We start from the raw sequence: 19,741 nt of genomic DNA, 5'->3' as shown, positions 1-19,741 counted from the left end.
TTCTGCCTCCATACCCTTCCCTTTTTCCTCCCCCTCCCCAGCCTGATCTGTGCAGCCCCAGCTTGACTCGGGCGTCAGGAAACTTCCTGAACAAAAATGTGTTTGCGTTCGAAGGGCCTTTTTGACAATCGGGTGCACAAGACCTTGCAATTCCTCCCTCTGTCCCTCATGCCCCTGAGCGCAGCAGGTCATGGGGTGTGGGGATCCTTTCAACATTTTGTTTGGATGCTGTTGTGAAAAGAAAATGGGGAGGGTGAGAGGAACCCAATACTCCTCCCCTCCCCCCCATCACTGATTGTCACATTGTGTGGCAAAGCCGGTAAAGGGAAGGCCTGCAAGATACTTCAGTAAATGCACATGGAAAAATCAAGACCTTCCACCCTGTCAGTCATTCAAAGTCAGCCAGCCACAAGGACCTGGATGTGACTTTTTTTTCTATAACCAATTCATCCAGAGATTGTGAGTTAAAACACCAGGGTGGGCTCAAACGTGCCCCTTGGTAGACTTCCCCCTGATGGCAAAGTTTAAGTGGCTGAGCCGATCCAGGCCACCTCAGACAATCATGGGGAAAGGAGTTCCACAGATCCCTCACTTGCACCATAGGGCTCTGTTGGATGACTGAGGTAGGAGTCTAATCTGAGGCTCCCATTTTGGGTCAAAATTGCTATGTTACCTTCCCCTTCCCCTTCCCCCTCCCCCTCATCCAGGGAACAAATCAATAAGAACAAGACCTGGTTCTCTTCCACCCTCCTACTTCCCCCAATCTTTCTCCAAGCAGGAAACATTTTGCCTGCAGGTAGGAAAAGGGCACCTTTTCCCCCCCCCAAGATTTCCCTTTGGCAATGGGCTCCTTTAAAACCCCTTTCCTCCTTTTGAAGGGAAAACCCACCGTATTGTGAATAAGCCAATTAAACCCTCTCTTCTAGAAACAGGGACCAGAAATGCCCAGGGGAAGCCGGAGAAGTGCTGCTCTCTCCTGGCTTGAGTCGGGGGAGGGGGGGGGTAGATGGCTGAGAGGCCCTGAGACCCCGGTCTGCCTGGGTCTCGGGGCATCTCTGCCAAGATGTGGACATGAAGCTGGACCAGGTGCTCTCTCAGCAGCCTGGGGGGGGGGGGTGTACAGTCCCTTCTCCCTCACGAGGCAAGAGACCCACAACCCATTTGGAGGTGCCCCAGTGAACATCTAGACCACGGCTCTGACCCCTGCTTGGGCGGGCGGGAGTCTGAACCCAGAGCTTTTGATACAGGAGGCTCATCCTCTTGAGCTTAAGGAGAGACCCCTTTAGCTGGCAGCAATAGTAGGCTGCCGCCCTCCTAACAGTGGCTGGCCTGGTACCATCCTAGCAGGAGTGTCACCTGTCCCACATTACCATGTATCTGATGTGGCCTGCACGGTCCTCTAGCTGGAGAGATGAGGCAGCAAGGGGTGGGGGGGGGGGAATCCAGGAAAATTCGGACCAGCCTCAACTGTTCCTCTTGTTTCTGGGCAGGCGAAAGCCGAGAGGAACTACCACATCTTCTACCAGCTGTGCGCCTCGGCCGCGCTGCCGGAGTTCCACGCCTTGAGGCTCGGTGAGCAGCATCCCCCTGGCCAGCTGGCCCCATGCACTGTCCCAGCAGCAGCTCTCTGGACAGTGCAGTGGCTGTCCCAGGGTGTCCGTCTGGATACGGGACTGCCCTGCAGTGCCCATCTCCTTCAGCTGCTGCTTCCCCAGCTGCAGTCTGGGGCAGTATGTTAGGGGGGGGCATTCACCCCCGTCTGTGGGGCACTGGCCTCCACAGTTGGGGGCTGGGAGTGGGAGGTTGGTGTGGGGTCTACCCGGAATGTCTCGGGCTGGGGCGCTGGCTGGGAGAAGCTAGAGGTAGGTGAGGTTAACACGGTGGCTGGTGCTAAAGGATCGGTCCCCTTGCTATGGGGCTCCCCGTCCTGCATGAGAACAATGGTGCTGTCCCACCAGCCCCATGGCAGGCACCTGGACAGGCTAGGGCTGCCTGCCGTGCCTGGGGCGTGCCCGCTGCAAAGCTCTTCCAGGGACCCTGCCTGTTCGTCAGACTCCAGGCATCCTGTGGAGTAGGGTCCCTTGTGACTGTCCCAGTCTTAGTCCTGCCTGGCCTCCTGACAGCTGCTCCATCTGGCTGCTTGGCAGGCTGCCTGGTAGCTGCTGGGGGGCGGGGGCCAGGATTCCAAGGGTCTGCAGGGCTGGGCCAGCCCACCAGGGCTGGGGGTGCTGGAGCTGTGGGAGCCGGGGTTCCTTTCACCTACCGACAATCCTGGTCTGACGGGATCAGGGTGGTGGGAAGCGACAGCCTCTTTGTGCTCTTGCAAGGAACTTCTATGTTCCAGATGGCGAATACTGGGAGCCCAGCTCACGGGAGAAGCTGGGCCCAAGAGGTTTAGTTCTTGCCAGGTGCAAAGCATGTGGCTGTTTAGTGTGCAGCTTCCACCGCCAGTAACTGGCGATGTCCCTCCAGGGAGGGGCTGAGCAGGGCCTGGGCTGCCCCAGAAGCTGGGAGGCGGGGGGGCTCGCATGCAGCTGATCTGGCCCGGTCACAGGGGCGGGAGCTGGCTAGAAGCTGGACTCAGTATCGTGTGTCTCTAACCCGGCAGGTGAGGCCGAATCCTTCCACTACACCAAGCAGGGGCGGTGCGCGCTCCTCGAGGCCACTGATGATGCTGCTGACTTGGAGAGCACACGAAACGCCTTCTCGCTATTGGGTAGCTTCCCTGCCTGTTGGGAGTGGGGGGAGCTGGCTCTGCTGCTCGGGGCTGAAGCTGGCTCCTTTGCCTCGCATCCTCGACCCCAGGAGCGTGTAACGTATCAGGCCAGGCTCCATCAGTGAGGAAGGCACAAGGAGCCCCTAGCTAGCGGTTACGGCCTGACCCTTCCATGGTTCTGAGTCCTCGCAGGCTCCATGCCCCTGCCCCTGCAGTCTTGTCACCTTCAGCCCTGCTGGCAGCCAGTTTCAGAGTGAGGGCTGCTGGGGCTTCTGGCCCTGGCTCCCAGCTGACAGCGGGGTCCAGCCCTGCAGGGGATGGCTGGGCTGGGACCATGAAACCGGCAAGACAGCCAAAAGCCTTGGGTTGGTGTGACGTAGTGGGGGTACTTGCTGGGCTGTGGTGACCTCTGCTGTCTGGAGCAAGACCCAGCAGGGGTCACCACAGCCCAGCAAGTACCCCCACTACGTCACAGTTGGTTTCAAACCTACTCAGAAGGAAGTATTTCCTCACAAGGCACAGTCAACCTGTGGAACTCCCTGCCAGAGGATGTGAAGGCCAAGAGTATCCTAGGGCTCTCGGAGCTAGATAAGTTCCTGGAGGGTAGGCCCATCAATGGCTACTAGCCCAGATGGTGTCCCTAGCCTGGCGCTGGATTAAGAAAGGGCCTTTAGGGGCTGCAGTCCAGGACACACAGCTCCTGCCCAGCACAGGGATGGGGGGAGGTGGTGCCACATGCTGCCTCCTCCCCTCCCTGCACCACCCGGCGCAAGGAAGCTCTGTCCTGCTGCTGCCCTTGCCTGCAGACTCCGCCCCCTCAGCTCCCATTGGCCGTAACAGCGTTAATTAGGTCAACTTTAGTCAGGTGGCCATAAGGCAGCTAGTGTAGACCCGCCCCGGTCTCGCCCGTGCTCTGTGGCATGCTGGGAAAAGAGCTGTGCCTGCGGGCTGGGGAGGCAGCCCCCCAAGCTGTGACTGCCTGGGAGGGGGTGGGGGGCGTCCGGGCCTGTGCAGCTCCCCCAGGTCACAGCTGTCGAGGGGCTGGGAGCGGCCCCTTGTCCGAGTGGATGCTGTCCTGGGGCAGTGTGGGTGGGGGAGCTGCTAGTGCCCCCTGGCCTTGCAGGGTACCGAGCGCTGTGTGCCTGGCAGGGGTCCACGAGTCAAACCAGCTGGAACTGTTCAGCATCCTGGCCGCTATCCTGCACCTGGGCAACATCCGGCTCAAGGCGAAGGACCGGCACGGGGAGAGCTGCTTCCTTGAGGTAAGGGCCAGCTGGCCCTCTGCTACCCCCGGGGTGCAGGGAGCAGGTGACGGCTGCAGAGGGGTGGCCTTGCCCTGCGCCGGGCTGGAGGTGGGGGGCAGGTGTCTGAGCTGCAGGGGCCTTAGGCTGCCGGCTCGGAGCGGGGTGCTCTGCGGGGGCTCCCCGGGGCTCTCCCTGCGGCGCCACTGACGGGTGGGGTCTGTGCGCAGCCGGAGGACGAGGCCCTGGGCCGGTTCTGCACACTGCTGGGCGTGGAGAAGTCCCAGGCCTCGCGCTGGCTCTGCTACCGCAAGCTCGTCACGGCCAGCGAGACCTACGTGAAGCCCCTGTCCAGGCAGCAGGCCTCGACCTCCCGCGACGCCCTGGCCAAGCACCTCTACAGGCAGCTCTTCAAGTGGATCGTGAGCAGGATCAACAAAGCCCTGCGGGCGTCCTGCAGGCCACACGCCTCCATCGGCATCCTGGACATCTACGGGTAGGGGGGCCTGCGGGGAGACCGGCCTTCCTCGCAGGGGCTGGACCAGCGGGCTTGCTCCATGCCCCAGCTGGTTCCCCCGGGAATCTCGGGATGGGGAGGGGGAGGCTGCCTTCTGAGCTTGGAGGTCTTCGCTGTCCAGCCGAGCAGCACTCTGGGGTGGTCCCCTCTGTGTTGCTCCCAGGCCCCTGGCTGGGTGGGGTGGAGGCACCTACCGGGAGGCTGGAACTCGAGTTCCCATGTGGCCAAGCGTAGGGGGTGTGGCTGGCAATAAGCTGCTGCCTGAAGCTTTGCTCGTGGGGCTTAGCCAGCTGGGGGTGCAGCACAGCCCCCCCCCCCCCCCCCCGCCCCGGTCTCCTGCTCTTGCCCATGCACTTGGAGTGCTCCCTGCGCATCGCTGCTCTAGGCCATCCTCTGGAAGGCCCAAGGGCTCGGGACAGCCAGCTGTCAACTCTAGGTCGGGGGGGGGGAACCGCTTTTGGGTGGGGGGGGGGCCACACAGTGAGAAGCAAAACCTGCAAACTCACTGCCATGGCCTGCAACTAAAACAGTCCCCATGTTCCCCTTGAGCCTGGGGGGCCCAGCCGAGTAGATTGTTCTAGCCCCCCATGGGGGGCTCCCAATGCTGGGGGGGCTGAGCTTACGGAATGGGGGGGGTGCAGCCCGGGGATCCCCTTGGCTCTCGCACTGGACAGAGCTGGACTCACTCCCCACTAATCTCCCTGGTGTAAAGGCGCCGCCGGCTCCCCCGCCCTCCTGGTCACCCCGCTCCCCTCCCCCAGGTTCGAGACCTTCGCAGTCAACAGCTTCGAGCAGTTCTGCATCAACTACGCCAACGAGAAGCTGCAGCAGCACTTCAACCTGGTCAGTGCGGCTGTCCAGGCTCTGCTGCCGGGCTCCTGAGTCTCGCAGGGGGCCCGGGGCCAGGCCCGGGTGCACAGCTGGGGTGCCCCAGTAATGCCAAGAACTGAATTCACTGGGATCCTGAAGGGCCATTTTCCCTGCCTCTCCACCCCCGCTCTGTCCAGAGCCTGGTGCCCTGATCCAGGACACGCAGCTGCTCTCGGAGCTTTGGGCAGCCCCGTGGGGGTGCACTAGGAATTGCCGAGTCCCCCTCCCATGTCCCTCTGGCGCTGCCAGGGACGTGCTGAAGGCTGCCCTAGATGGCTGGTAAGAGCTGGCAGGTCCCTGCTAGCACAGCAGGTGCTGGAGTTCCACGTTGTTCCCCACAAGCCCCCGTGTCTAAGCGGAGTCAAAATTGGGACAAATTGATAAATCAGAAGGGTTTTTACTTGGGTTTTGTTAAACTTTTTGTTCAGAAACTGAATGAAAATAGTTTTTTAAATGGGGGACGGGGAGAGGAGGGAAGTCCCTGCCGGCTCTAGCGCCCTGCCCCCTGCCGGCTCTAGCGCCCTGCCCCCCTGCCGGCTCTAGCAGCATGGAGCTGTCATCCTGCTAAACAGCGAGCTGCAGAGAAGTGACCTCGGACCTGGCCCTGCCCGCCATGCCTTGGCTTTCACAGCTCCCAGTTGTTTGGCGCGGGTGGGAGGCTGCAAGGCCGGAGCTCTCAGCGTCTCCCGTGGGCCCCAGATTACCCACTTGCCACAGTGGCCAGGCCGGGGTTCAGCTGGGGTGGCTGCCGGAGAGCAGGCTGCCAGGGCGTCTGCTGGGCGTGTTGCTGGGGTGCTGTCTCTGGGCTGTGCCCTCGGCTGCCTGTCAGAGGCCCTTAGGAGTCCCAGTCGCGCCACGGCAGGGCTGAGCAAAGCTGCTGGGTCAGGCAGGCAGCCTGGGGCCGGAGTCTCCCCTTGACCTGTGGTGCACGCCTAGTGCCCTCGGAGCCGCTCTGCAGGGAGGAGGGGCGGGCTGGCTGGCTGCTCAGGGTCCCGAGAACCCTCGCGTGAGCCGTCTGACCCCCCCCCCCCCCCCAGCCCTGCGCCTTGGGGGAGGGCAGAGCCCTGATCCCATTCCCACCCCCGCCCCTGCAGCATGTCTTTAAGCTGGAGCAGGAGGAGTACGTGCGGGAGGGGATCCCCTGGGCCTTCATCGACTTCTCCGACAACCAGCCCTGTATCGACCTCATCGAGGCCAAGCTGGGTATCCTGGACCTGCTGAATGAGGAGTGCAAGGTGAGCGGCTCCCCGGGGTCAGGGCGGGGCTGGCTTGGTGCAGGCAGGAGGGTCTAGTGCTCCCCTCCAGCCTGTGGAACGGGACCTCTCCGGCCTGAGCCCGCCTGCCCCCCCCCATGTCCTGGGGGGTAGATTGTGGAGAGGGCACGTGTCTCAGACTGGGGGATGCTCTCAGGCCTGTCTCAGCCCGGAGACTCCTGGTGCTCCCAGCTGCTGGGGGGGGCACCGGTGCGAGTCCCTTCCTCCGGGCCTCCAGCTGTCTGACTCCTCCTCCCCACCCAGATGCCCAAGGGCAGTGACCGGAGCTGGGCACAGAAGCTCTATGACCAGCACCTTCACCACAGCCCCCACTTCCAGAAGCCCAAGATGTCCACGGAGGCTTTCATCATCCAGCACTTCGCTGGCAAGGTGGGGGCTCGGGGGTGGGCGTAGTGCTCTGGAAGCCCCGCCCAGGGAGGGCACATGGGGGTACCGGAGCGGCTCCAAGGCTCCCCAAAGGCCGGGGTGAGACGGGCGCTGGCTGGGAGGAATCCAAACGCTGGTTTCTCTCGCCCAACCCCCACTGGGCTCCTTGTGACGCCCGTGGGGAGAGCCCTGCTACTCCGAGGAGCGTGGGAACCCAGCAGGCCTAGGACTCCGGCTGCAAAGCTCCCTCTGCCACAGTGTCCCTGCAGTTCGTGGCTGCCCAGTCCGTGCGGCACTGGAGAGGGGTGCCCAGGAGGCTGGCTGCAGGGCACAGCCTCCTCCTGTGCACCAGGACCCAGTGAGTCTCCTGCTCCCCTTCCTCCAGGGCTGGCTGGGCTCCCCGCTCCAGTGAGGGGACTGAAAACACACAGCCGGCTCGGTTACAGGCTGGCCTCTGCACTCCAGCCTGGGAGATGCTAGCAGGGATCCCAACGCACCCTCAGTGTCCGGAGCTATGTGCTGGCCCCTTGCAATAGGCTCTGCCCAGAGTAAGGCATCCTGGGACTTGTAGTTGATGTACAGGCTTGCAGCAAGGCCTGCTGGGAGAAGCGGCGAGATAAGGCACGGCATTCCTGCAGAGGTGGGCAAGTACCCTGGCTGCTGGCCAATGACCAGGACTGGCCCAATTGGCGCAAATCAAATTAACTCTCCCCACCGGTGTTGGGTCTGGCTGCAAGAGGCACTGCCAATGCGAGGAGACGCCCTCTGCCCCACCTGGCACCAGCTGCTGCTCGGGGTTAGTCGGGCAGCTGAGCTTTGAGCCTTGGGCTCCCAGGGGTGTCTGGCTTTGGCCCCTCGGGCAGGGGCTTCACTAGACCTCTGCAGAGGCCCCGCGAGCCGGCCGGGTCTGTGGCTTTCCATCCAGGCTCTGGGTGGGATGGGCAGCAGCTGGCTCCTGCGCCTGGCACTGGGACTGACACCAGTTGCTCACCCTGCGTAGGCTGGTCCTGCGGGGTCTGACTGTCTTCTCTTAAACCTAATTAGGTGCAATTCTTCCCCATCCCTCCCATGTAACCGGCAGCGGCTCTGCCATCCACCCCCAACCGTTCCCCGTAGGACAGCGGGGCCGGGAGGAGACCTGGGCTGGGATTTGTCAGCCCCCGCCAGGAGCTGTAGGCACCCAGCTCCCACTGGTTCTGACTTCCCTGGCACCCCTGCTCTGGAGACCTGTGGGTTGCCCCAGGAGAAGCCCAGGTTCCTAGCTAGGAGCTGAGGCTGCCTGCGTGGCCTCTTCCCCCGGTGACAGTGTGTCGTGGTCCCCTGCCTCCTGCACCCCCGTAGTGGCACGAACAGACTCCACCAGCCAGTAGAATAGAGGGAGTTTATTGCCTCTCCAGGACACAGCACAGATGTGAACTGGGGCTAGGAGGCCTCAGTGCATGCCCCCCCCCCCTTGGGGAGGGGGGTGGCTGTGCCCTACAATTCCAGCCCCCTCCCTAGCTCCTTCTCCCCTGCTTCCCAGACAGAAACTAAAACCCTTCCAGCCCTGCCCCCCAGTCAGGGGCAGCATGCCCCCTTCCTTTGTTTCTCCCCCTGGGGGGTAGCTGGTCAGGTAGAGACCCTTGCCTAGTGATTCATCCCCTGTCCTGCTGGGCCGTGGTACAGACAGCAGCCAGTGGGGGTCACCCACAGCCCCAGCCTAGCAACCAGCAAGGTACCCCCACTGTCACCCCCCCCAGGTGGAGTATCAGTGCAGGGGGTTCCTGGAGAAGAACCAAGACATGGTCCCTGCGGAGCTGATTGGGCTCCTCCGAGCCAGCAAGGTGAGCTCCTGGCGGGGGCAGGGGGTGCTCAGGAGCAGACCGCATGGGGAAGGTGGCGGCGTGTGGGGATTGTGGGTCAGACGGGGCAGTGCCCCTTGGGGAGGTGCCCCGCCCTCACGGGGAGTGGCAGAGTCTCCGCACTGGGCGTTCTCTCGCGGATGTTGTGCGAAGCTTGGCCTGCCTTTCCCGTCCCCTGCTCGCCGCCGGTCTGGCTCTCGGCACGGCTGGCCTGGAGGTGGGGGGCACCTGCCCTGTCCAGATGCCGAGGTGAGGACCCGTGTGCTTCCTGCAAGAAGCACACGCTGAACTGCCCTGAACCTGCCCTCTCCGGGCAGGGCTCCATTGATGAAATGGAGTCACCTCCACCAGGGGACACCAGACCTCTCCCACCAAAGCCATGCTCTGCACGCTGGCACAGGAAGGGGCGTGCCGGCCCCAGGACGGCCCCGGTGCAGTGCGGAGGCTTTGGCTGAGAATGGGGGTTCCAGCTGTCTGCACTGGCTGGTCCTGCAGCTCCAGGCTGTGCTCAAATGGGGGGGAAGGGGGTGTCAGCCTGGGAGCTGTTGGGGGGGGGGGGGGGGGAGTTGCCACTTGCTGATGAGCTAACAGCTCTGTCATTTCTCTCCTGGCCGGCTGCCCTCCCGCCCGTGGGACCCGCAGAAGGTAAGCTGCGACGCGGGGCTGGTTGTGATGGAGCTCGGCAGGTTCCATCCCTGCCGTAACCTTGAATTCCTGGAGACCTTCCTCCCCAGGGGCTGCCAGCCCTCCTGGGCTGTCAATGGGGAGATGTGGTGCATTGCAGGGGCTGGAACCCTGGGCCCTGCCGGCTGTGGCTGCTACATAACTTATTGGGTGGGGGGTGAGCCACTTCCTAACCAGGGGTGGGAAGGTGAAGTCTGCATGTGTCAGACTCTGCTCTGTGCTGCCTGACTCAGCAGGGCCCGATCAGGGTCAGGCCCCAGCTGGTGGCAGAAGGCGGCCCAGGAGCTCTCGTGTAACCAGCCCTGTGGCTCGTGCACCCCTCTCCCGGTGCTGCTGGGTGCCCTGTGGCTGCAGCCCATAGTCCCTTGTGCTGCGCTCAGGTGGGAGCCCCTGTGGCAGGATGTGGGGTTCAGGCACTCTGCCCCTGCTGGCCAGTAGGTGTCACTGCTGGCCTGCTGCTGGCTCTGATGCTGCTGCTCTCCCCACTAGTCTGCGCTGCTAGCAGAGCTCTTCCCGGAGGAGGGGGACGGCAGCATCGCCCTGCCCTCCCGCCTGTCGCATGGGTCCAGAGTGACCGTCCGCCCCAGCAGGAGGTCTCTGCCGGCCACGGACAAGGAGCACAGGAAACCCATCTCCACCCAGGTACGGAGCTGGGCTGGTGTCAGTACCTGATCCATGGCCCTCCATGTCATTCCCCTTCGGACGCTGCTTTGGGCGTCCCGGTCTGTGCAGAACCCCGAGCTGCTGTCACTGCTCTTGGCCTCCAGAAACCCTCATCAGCCGAACGCCCCTAGAAGTGAGGAGCCCCACAGAGCCGGCTGGCCTCAAACAGCAGGTGCTCAGCACAGCTGGAGATCGGGGCCTTGCTCCGACTGGTAGATGGAGCAGAGATCCCTCCAGGAGCTGCTCCAAAGGCTTCCCCTGGGCTGTGGCTAGGGATGGGCCCAAGCACATGGCAGGGTCTGGGAACGCCCGCGGGCTGGGGTGGGGACTGGTCTGAGTGGCTCGGTGGGCTGGGGACTCTGGTGCGAGGCCACGTGGAGGCTTATCCGTGTCTGAAGCACCAGGTAGAGCTGCCTGGTGAGCAGGTGGCCTGGGAAGGGCCGCTGGGTATTCAGGGGCTGCATACAGGGCTTCCCTTTCTCCAGTCGGGGCTGCCGTGGAAACCGGAAACCGCTCTGCTCTGCCGCTGTGCCTGGGCTGCCCTCTGGGGCCCTGCGCCGCGCCCAGAGCTGAGCCGGCTTGCTCTGTCCCTCGCAGTTCAAAGCCTCGTTGCACAAGCTCATGGAGACTCTGGCCTGCACCACGCCCCACTACATCCGCTGCATCAAACCCAACGACCACAAGCGGCCCTTCGAGTGAGTGCCTGGCAGCGCTGGGGTCGGGGACGGAGGGGAGGCAAGGGCCGGAGCTGCTACTGGGGACCCTGCATCCCCAAGAAACTCCTGGGAACCCAGCTGCAGTGTTCCACCCCCTGCCCTAGCAAAACTGGGCCCCCATTGGGCGACTTCTCTCTGCCCCCAGCAAGAGAACCAGGCACCCGGCTTCCCGGGGTGCCCCTACCTGCAGCTGCGGTACAGATAGGGAGTAAGGAGGTGGGCTGAGCCCAGCCCCAGCCAGGCGTGCTGCATGTGGGGTGGCAGAGCCCTCGGGACCCTTGCATGGGGGTCATAGACTGCCTCTGCTCTAGGTTCGATGCCAGGCGAGTTGTCGAGCAGCTGAGAGCCTGCGGGGTGCTGGAAACCATTCAGATCAGCGCCTCTGGCTACCCGTCCAGGTAGGGCTGCTCCAGGGGCTCGCGCTGGGTGCAGCGCATGCGTGTCTGGTGCTGGCTGACTTGGCCCCGGGGCTGGCTTCTGTCTCCTCCGCAGGTGGACGTACGCGGAGTTCTTCGGCAGGTACAGGGCTCTGATGCGCCCAGAGGACCTGACGGGCGGGGACGAGAAGCAGACCTGCTGGCTTGTCCTCCAGAGGCTGCTCAAAGTAAGAGCCCCGGGGTGGAGGGGAAGGGGATTAAATTCTAGGCTCTTAGGTGCTCGCTGCTGTGTCCGGCCTTTCCTGCCATCCCAGCCCCTCCTCCGTGCCCCAAGGGAGCTGCCTGCCTGTGCATGGGCCAGCAGCACGGCCTGGCGGGACCCATCCCTCTGGGCGGCAGTGCTGTTGTAGGGGAACAGGTCTCATAGGTCAGAGCGAGGGGGGGGGGAATCGGGGCCACATGGCAAGCAGGCGCTAGCCCCGCTACTGACCTGCATGTCAGTGAAATATGGACGAGTAGCACCCTGGCCAAGAGCAGTGTCTGTGGAGGAGGGTGGGGCAGCGGGCAGATCTGGGAGGGAGTTTGCTGTGAGCAGAACTTGGCAAGTCCTGCTGCAGAGAAGGGACACGAGACCCCTGAACTACAACTCCCAGAAGGCATTGCAGCAGCCTTTCCAAATGGGAGTAATGAGGGTTTCAGCCCCAGGAATGTTACTGCCTCCCCAAGCTGTCTCTTGCGCTGGGCCGGCCCTCACTCTGCAGCTGGCGCTGACTGTCCTGCGCCGGGCCAGCTCTCCATGGCCCCCCACCGATCGGAGTGTCCTCGGGCAGACCCAGGTGTGTGTCTGCCTGCGGTGGCAGCTTCCCTTCTGCCCAGGCTGTTCCCTGGCTCTGCTGGAGTCGGTGACCCTGGGTGGGTTCCTCTGTAGGCACCTGGGTCCCCCTGGGACTGCCCGGCTCTGCTGCTTGGTGTCCAGGGCACCGCAGCTGGAGAGGGGTGTGGGAGTTGAAGGTCAATACCCCCCTCCCCTTCCCTCCCAGGAGCGGTCCAGATGCTGTAGTCCCCACACTTGGCAGCTGGGGTGGGGGTGTCTGTCCAGCAGCCAGGCCCCGGTGCCCCACAGGGCCAAGCATGCAGCACCCAGGTGTGACTTTGCTCCACCCCGTTGTACGTGCTCGGTCATGGATCTTGCTCTCCCCACAGGACTCCAGCAAATTCCAGTGTGGGAAGGGCAAGATCTTCTTCCGTGCCGGCCAGGTGGCCTTCCTGGAGGAGCTGCGTGGCAGGAGGCTGAGAGCAGCCTGCGTCCTCATTCAGAAGAGCCTCCGGGGCTGGCTGGGGAGGAGACGCTTCCTGCGGATGCGAGCCGCAGCCATCTGCCTCCAGCGCTTGGCCCGGGGCTTTCTGGCCCGCAGGTGAGCGGTGATGTCCTGCAAATGCCGCCTTGGCATCTGACCAGGGGAGATCATCTCTGGACACCCTGGGCTGCATCCAGCCTCTAACAGGGCAGTTGAGTGACAGGCAAACAGCATCCCCACAGCTACAGCGGGGGACCCAGCGCCAGCCACGTGGACCCCAAAGGTGGCTGTTTCAGTCTGTTCACAAGTAATTGTCTCGGGGTGGGGCTGGGCAGTGCCCTAGGGAGGCAGAGGGGTTGGCCTGGGGTACCAGGGATTTGCTGTGGGTCTCCACAGAAGGTGAGTAGACCCTGGGACTGTGCTGCCGGGGGTCACTCTGTCTCTCGGGGAGGGGGGGGGGCGCAACACCTCTGCTCCTCCAGCCCTGTGGGCTCTGGCTTCCTGTACCCAGCGCTGCGTTGCCCTTGGCAGACTCGCCAGGTGCCTGAGGCGGGCCAGCGCTGCTCTCACCATCCAGAAGCACTTCAAGATGGCGCTGGCCAGGCGCTCGTACCGCCGCACCCACGCGGCAGCTGTCACCATCCAGGCCTTTGCCCGCGGCATGTTCGCCAGGCGCCTGCACCGCCAGGTACCAGCCCTGCCCGCGGCTGGGGGGGTGGGGAGCCGCTCGCCGCGGCGGGGGGTGTCCTGCGTGCGCTCCCTATGCTGGGTTGTGCAGCCCTTGCAAGGGGGCACTGAGTGACAGTCCCAGATAATGGCTCGGGGGGCCTGCAGCTGTGTCCTTGGATCTGGAAGGACCCCCCTTTCTTTGGACCCCTCCCTCTCTTGCCACAGGGCAGAGCAGTGACTTACTGGCTCACCTGCATGTCTGAAGCCTGGGGCCTTGCCTGGCAGCAAGCGAAGGGGTCCCAGTGGGAAGCGGGGTTCCCCATCAGTTGAGCACTTGAGCTGCTACCCAGCTGATGAGCAGAATGCCTACTACTGGTGGTGCACATCTGCCCAGGCCTTGGTGCACAGAAAAAAACTTACTCTGCACAGGGTTGGGGAGTACTCGTACTCTTGCCCCATAGGCGCCCCCCCCCCCCCCCCCCCCCCCCCCCCGCAGGCTGCGAGAGCAAGTCATGCCGCAGCTCCCTGGGCAGGTGCCTGTTCCACTCTCCAGGGGGTTAGAGCAGCCTGGGGTGCCAGGTGGCTCAGGAACAGCTCACCTGTGGGAGCAACCCCATCGCTGCCCAGGCGTGACTAGGCTCCTAGCAGATCCCAGGGGCGGACACGCACCGAGGGTAGATGGGGCTGCACGGTGGCTACGCCGCCTCTGCGCAGCTCAGACTGGAGCATCCCACCCCTGTCCAAGCCAGTCGCAGCACCTGCACTGGTGTGGACAGGCCTAGGGAGCCGCACCTGGTCTCTCGGATACTGCACTGCCCTACCCCTCAGCTGCCCTTGTCTCCCCTCCCCAGCTGGTGGCTGGCCGGAAAGCCGTTGTGATCCAGAGCGCGGTGAGGGGCTGGCTGGCCCGCACCGCGTACGCTCGGGCCCGCAGGGCTGTGGTCTACCTGCAGTGCTGCTACCGGCGCATGCAGGCCCGCAGGGAGCTGAGGCGCCTCCGCATCGAGGCCAAGTCGGTGGAACACTACAAGCAACTCAGCAAAGGCATGGAGATCAAAGTGGTGCAGCTGCAGTGCAAAGTGGATGAGCAGGTGGGTGGGTCGGCCCCTCCTGCTGCCCCAGAGCTACGCGGGAATTCAGACTGCCATGGGGTGCTTGAGAGTCCTGGGTAGCTGCATTCTGCCTTAAGCTCCCCTAGCGTTCTGCTCTGGGTAATCGCCGCCTCCTCTGTTCCTGTGAGCTGTTACGCAGTAGCCATGCTCCACTCCAGAGGTGGCCGCATTCCACTCCCTTAATGATAGGGTCGGATCTCTGTGGGCGCATGTACGCTGTGCCGAGAAGGTGCCTGGGGGGAAGCTCCTCTAACCTCAGGCTTGCTTGGCCCTAGCAGTGTCCGACTCACTCCTAGTCCGTGGGGACTTGGCTCTGGCTTTCCTGGTGGCGCAGGATCCTGGACCCTGCCTTTCCTACTCCAGTCCCATCTTGGGCATTGAATGGGAGGGGGCCCTGAGTGGCTCCAGAGGGTGCCACATGCTCATGCCCCTGTGTGGAACCTCTCCTCCCCACCCCACTCCTGCACTACGGAGCAGCTGCTCAGGGGTGACGGGGGCATTTGGGGCCACCGCATTTACCAATTTAAAATGTTGGTGAGGCTATGGGGCAGCTGGGAGCCCCCGCTGCAGATGCTGCTTGTAAGCGCTGCCTCCGTCTGCGCCCTCCCCCGCCTGCAGCCTCTCTGGCTTGGCTCGTGCCCTGCACGCCGTGTTCTGTCGCTGAATATTTCCCAGTGGGCGTGGTTGGCGCTGCCATCTGTCTCTGCCTTTCGATTAAAGGGACTTCCCATCAATCCTACACCCCCATGGCCTCCGGCCTACGTGGGCTGGGCTGGGCTGGGTGGGTGAGCGTGCTCTGGCCTAGATACATCCAGCACCTCTGCCAAAAGCTGCTGCAGGGGAGCTCAGGGTTCTCCGAGGCAGCATTGGGTTCTGCTCTGTGGGGGGGGGGGGTAGACTCAAGGCACAGGTTGACTCAGGATTGCTCAGCACGCTTTGGAGATGGACTGGACTCGGCTTTGCCCCGCTGCGCATGGGCACAGCAGCACCTGGTCTCTGGGCGTGGGGGTGCACAAGCTGTCACTCCTCCAGCTGCCTAGGCATGTTGTGCTTGGCACCTCAGGCTGTGCAAGGGGGGAGGCCCAAGTCAGGGAAGGGCTGGCCTGGCCTGTGTGCCCTAGGGATTGTAAAGCAGGACTCCTGGGTTCCATTGCAAGCCCTGACGGCAGTGGTGGCCTTGAAGCCATTCCTCCTGTGCCTCAGTTTCCCCAGCCTGGGGCCAACTGAGCTTGGTTTGGGGGTGCTGTGGCTAGTACCTGACTTGTGGGAGCAGTTTGGCTTTGCAGGGAATGATGGGGCAGCCTGGCAGGATGAAGCTGAGGCAGCTTCTCTGGATTCCACCCCCACACCCTGCTGTTCAGTGCTTGGATAGGAATCTCCCACTCCTCCAGGCCTGACCCGGCTCTAGCGCTCGGTGCTGTCCCCATAGGCCAGGGAGAACCAGAGCCTCTCAGAGCAGCTGTCGGCACTGAGAGCCTCCCACGGCGGGGAGGTGGAGCAGCTGCGTGGCGAGGTGCAGCGGCTGCAGGAGGACAAGGCTCAGGAGAGGCACGTCCGGGAGCTGCAGGAGCAGCTGCAGCACATGGAGTTGGAGAAGAGCCTCTCGGAGGGCAGACTGGGCCGGGAGCTGCAGGAGCTGAAGCAGGTGCGGGGCAGAGAGAGGCCCTTGGCTGGCTGATGGGTGGCCAGTGATAGCTCTGGGTGAGAGGAGAAGGTAGAACTAAGGATGTTAAGGACTGGTCGATTTCCCCACCCCTATCAGAGGCAGCAAAGGGGGGAGGGGAACGGGGTACTTCCGTGCGGTGCTGCTGCCTTGACCCCATATCCGGGCTCCATGCGGCACTGCCTCTTTGAAACGCCGTGGCAGCCTTGGCATGGAGCCTGGAGTCAGCGGGGCACTCGGCTGATCCTGGGTTCTACTGAAATACTGCACGGAGTCCCCCGCTGACCCCAGGCTCCATGCTTTGAAATGCACAAGAGACTCTGCTGGGGATCTTGTACATTTCAGAGCTGGCCCACACGTGGTCCCACTGGCCCGGGGCTGCAGGCGCAGGTCCCACTGGCCCGGGGCTGCAGGCGCAGGTCCCCATTCCTCCTTCCAGTGGGAGCTCTTGTACATTTCAAAGGAAGAATGTGCAAGTGCCTATCCACTAGTTGATGGAAATTCTGCTGACTACTCGATATTAACATCCTTAGGTAGAACCGCTGCAGAATTAACCCTGAAACTTTCCTCCTTTGGCCCTGGTCCCAAAGAGCAACAATCCCGCATCCAGCCAGTCATGGGTGTCCCTGAACATACAGGGCAGCTCCAATGGCTGGCAGCAGTAGTAGGCTGGTTGTCCTCTCTGGAGCAGCTGTGAGAGGGGGAGCTGCTGTAAGCAGGCTCCTTGCTAGCATGCTGTGCACGCTCTGGTGACTAACCAAGCTAGCCTAGATGTAGACTTAGCGGGTTTGATTCCAGAATGTTTCTCTGGCTTGGATCTCGTTCCGAATGAAATATTGGACAGTTTGTCTGCAGGGATATTTACTGATACAATCAACTCCTGCCATGTGGCATGGTTGTGACAGGCAATAGTGACAATAGCTTTTTGGCTTAAAGCTTTAACTCCTGGACACTCATATCTACTGGCCGTAAAGATTTTCCTCCTCTTCCCCCTCCCCCCCCAAATTTCCCACAACTATGAAAAGTTAAAGAAAACGCTTCATCTCCTCCCCCTGCCCCCCCCCCCGCCGATTCTATCCCTCAAAAGTAGAACTCTGCCACGCCTGTCAATACATCCCAGCTACGTCTACACTGCCATGACTTTCTGAAAATGCTTTTAATGGAAAAGTTTTCCGTTAAGCATTTTTTTGGAAAAGAGCGTCTAGATTGGCCATGGACGCTTTTCCGCAAAAAAGCCCCAATCGCCATTTTCGCAATCAGGGCTTTTTTTTGCGGAAAACAATACGGTGCTGTCTACACTGGCTCTTTCGCACAAGTCTTTCGGAAAGACTTTTGCCCAAACGGGAGCAGCATAGTATTTCCGGAAAAGCACTGATGATCTTACATGAGATTGTAAGCGCTTTTGCGGAAATTCAAGTGACCAGTGTAGACAGCTGGCAAGTTTTTCTAGAAAAGCAGCTGATTTTCTGGAAAAACTGGCCCGTCTAAACACAGCCCCCCTGTTTGGGGCTGGCTGGCAGGGCATGGGGAGGATGGAGAAGCCCTTCAGCCTGACTGGCCCCCGGCAGGTCCTCTTGCCCCATAGCTCTGGACTGCTGTCAGGGTCCGATGCACTGCCCCTCTCTGCCCCCAGCGCCTGGCAGAGCTGGAAGCCATGAAATCCAATCTGAAGGAAGAGAAGGACGCTCTCAACCAGCGGATCATGGAGCAGTCTCAGGACCTGGAAGGTAAAATCCTGCCTTGCCCCCTCCCCCAGTCTGCAGCCCCTCTGCCAGGCTGGGGACTGGATTCTGGGGGTGCCCCAGGAGTGACAGTGGCTGTGCCAACCAGGCCACAGCAGCTCTGGCAACTGGTGGCTGGCAACTGGGCACCCGCTGGTCCCCATACTGCTCTGTGCTGAGCTGCACCTGCCTGCCCTGTGGGGAAGCCATGGGCCCTCTGGCCGCCGTTGGGCACTCCCAGCTAGGCCCGGGCCCCTGGCATGAGCTCCCGCTGGAAGTGGTGGAGTTTGTCTGGAGGCCTTGAGCGATGGAGTTGTGGCTCATCGGCGGGTGGGGTGCAGCGTACTCCCCTGGCGAGGCCAGGCTGGGCAGGTGAACGGAGCCGGCCCTCTGCGAACCCAGACTTCCCTGCTCTGTGGGCCATGCAGCTCGGAGGCCAGACCCTGCGTAGCCGGGTCCCTCTGCCCCGGTGCCGTATCCTCCCCCACCAGCTCTCGTTCCCGGAAACCTATTGAGGGGGCGGTATCGCGGGGCCACCCAGTTCTGGGGCCTGAGCCCGTGGATTGTGGACCACTGCATGTCCTGGTGGGTGGCAGCATTGCCAGGGCAACCGGCCTCTGTTCTCGGCAAAGTGCCTTGTTTGGGAAGCACCAGCACCAAGGACGGGGCAGCTCCCAGCCATGCAGAGCCTGTTGTGGCCCCGAAGGGGGGGGAGGGGCCTTGCCCAGCCTCACCCCAGGGGTCAAAATTGGCCCCGTCCCCAAGCCCCCAACCAGGGGAACGGTGTAGCCTGGCCTGAGCTGGCAGCTGAACCCCTGGGGTCACGGGCCTCCCCTGCTAGGGCTCCCAGCAACCCTCCTGCCCTCTGACGTCTGTGCCCTGAGCCGGGCGGGCTCCTCCGCAGGGCACTGGGGGAGCAGAGCCCTGGTGCATCACCCCCCCCCCCCCCCCCACGGAGTCAGCCATTGCTCTCCTCCTTCCTTCCTCCCCTGCAGAGCAGCTGCGCTGTGTGAGGGCGGAGAGCCAGGAGCTGCTGGGCCAGCTGGAGGGGGAGAGGACTCGCTACCAGAGCCTGGTGACGGAGTACGCCCGCCTGGAGCAGCACTGCGAGAACCTGCAGGACGAGGTGGCGTTCCACAAGGTGAGCCGGCGGGGCCGGGCCCACCCCAGGCATCCTGGGGAGCCAGACTGGGCGACAGGCCGCCGAAGGGTCCTCAAGGAGGCCAGCTGGGTGGAAGCAGGCGTAGGAGGGCAAGGAGCAGCGGGTGCTCATGGTCCCAGGGCTGGGACCCGCCTGGCAAAGTGCCCTGTAGCCAGAGCCGTGCCCTGATGCTGGCGGGGGTGTTTTGAAGAAACCAGACTCCATCAGCGCTCTGGAAAAGTCCCAGCCCTATGTGAACATCATGGCTGCACCATCCATGTCCCTCCCCTTGCTGTCCCAGAGCTCAGAGGGAACTGTCCCTCCCCGTTCCCACTGCCAAGATAAGGCTGTGAGCTCTGAGCCGTCTCCCCTGCCCACCTAGTCCCCGCACGGTATGCTGATCCCACTGGACCTTCAGCTGCTGTATAATGCATCCTTGTTCCTTTTGCCCCCACTCCAGCGAACCCCCAGCCTCCGCAGGTCCCCTTCCTCTGACAGCATCCTGGACTCCAAAGGCAGCTACCCGTCTTCTCTGTCCACGGCGCCGTCCTGGGAGGATACAGACCAGCAGAGCGAAGTGAGCCGCTGCGTCGCACTAGCCACCTGGCGCGGGGCATGGCTGTGCTCCTGCGCTGGGTGGGAAGCGGAGCACGTGGGCTCCGGAGCGAGCTGGGCTGAGCACAGACAGGGAGCGTGCTGGAGCTGTGTCCGGTGCCCCTTCAGAACGGCCCTGCTTCCCGGGACCAGCTGTTCCGCCCACTACCCATCTCTAGTCCCACCTCCCCCAGCAGCCTCCCTTGCCCTGCAGTCAGACCAGCACCCCAAGAATGCCCTGCGGTGGCAGCATGCAGTGCCAAAGGCGCGGGGGGAGG

At 62.9% G+C, this 19,741-nt stretch overlaps 1 protein-coding gene across 2 annotated transcripts in view; it reads left to right on the top strand.

Annotated features, from left to right (window-relative positions):
* The window catches only part of LOC102444310 (unconventional myosin-Vb-like), a 61,281-nt gene that overhangs the window by 28,670 nt on the left and 12,870 nt on the right, over nt 1–19,741 (top strand). Inside the window, exons 7-25 of one of the 2 annotated variants that reach the window (XM_075903259.2) lie at nt 1,491–1,572; nt 2,609–2,716; nt 3,866–3,978; nt 4,188–4,453; nt 5,236–5,317; nt 6,439–6,579; nt 6,862–6,987; nt 8,724–8,807; nt 9,999–10,151; nt 10,770–10,867; nt 11,200–11,286; nt 11,381–11,492; nt 12,469–12,680; nt 13,095–13,251; nt 14,084–14,323; nt 15,774–15,989; nt 17,641–17,734; nt 18,724–18,869; nt 19,330–19,446. In XM_075903259.2, coding sequence (XP_075759374.2) covers nt 1,491–1,572; nt 2,609–2,716; nt 3,866–3,978; nt 4,188–4,453; nt 5,236–5,317; nt 6,439–6,579; nt 6,862–6,987; nt 8,724–8,807; nt 9,999–10,151; nt 10,770–10,867; nt 11,200–11,286; nt 11,381–11,492; nt 12,469–12,680; nt 13,095–13,251; nt 14,084–14,323; nt 15,774–15,989; nt 17,641–17,734; nt 18,724–18,869; nt 19,330–19,446 — 2,634 coding nt within the window. The remainder of the gene's footprint in view (nt 1–1,490; nt 1,573–2,608; nt 2,717–3,865; nt 3,979–4,187; nt 4,454–5,235; nt 5,318–6,438; nt 6,580–6,861; nt 6,988–8,723; nt 8,808–9,998; nt 10,152–10,769; nt 10,868–11,199; nt 11,287–11,380; nt 11,493–12,468; nt 12,681–13,094; nt 13,252–14,083; nt 14,324–15,773; nt 15,990–17,640; nt 17,735–18,723; nt 18,870–19,329; nt 19,447–19,741) is intronic. The other variant, XM_075903261.2, reaches the window with a different exon arrangement.

This window comes from Pelodiscus sinensis, chromosome 32 (assembly GCF_052426305.1).
Source record: "Pelodiscus sinensis isolate ZL-2025 chromosome 32, ASM5242630v1, whole genome shotgun sequence".
Lineage (NCBI taxonomy): Eukaryota > Metazoa > Chordata > Testudines > Trionychidae > Pelodiscus > Pelodiscus sinensis.
The sequence above is the reverse complement of the archived record's forward strand: the minus strand, read 5'-3'. Positions and strand labels throughout refer to the sequence as shown.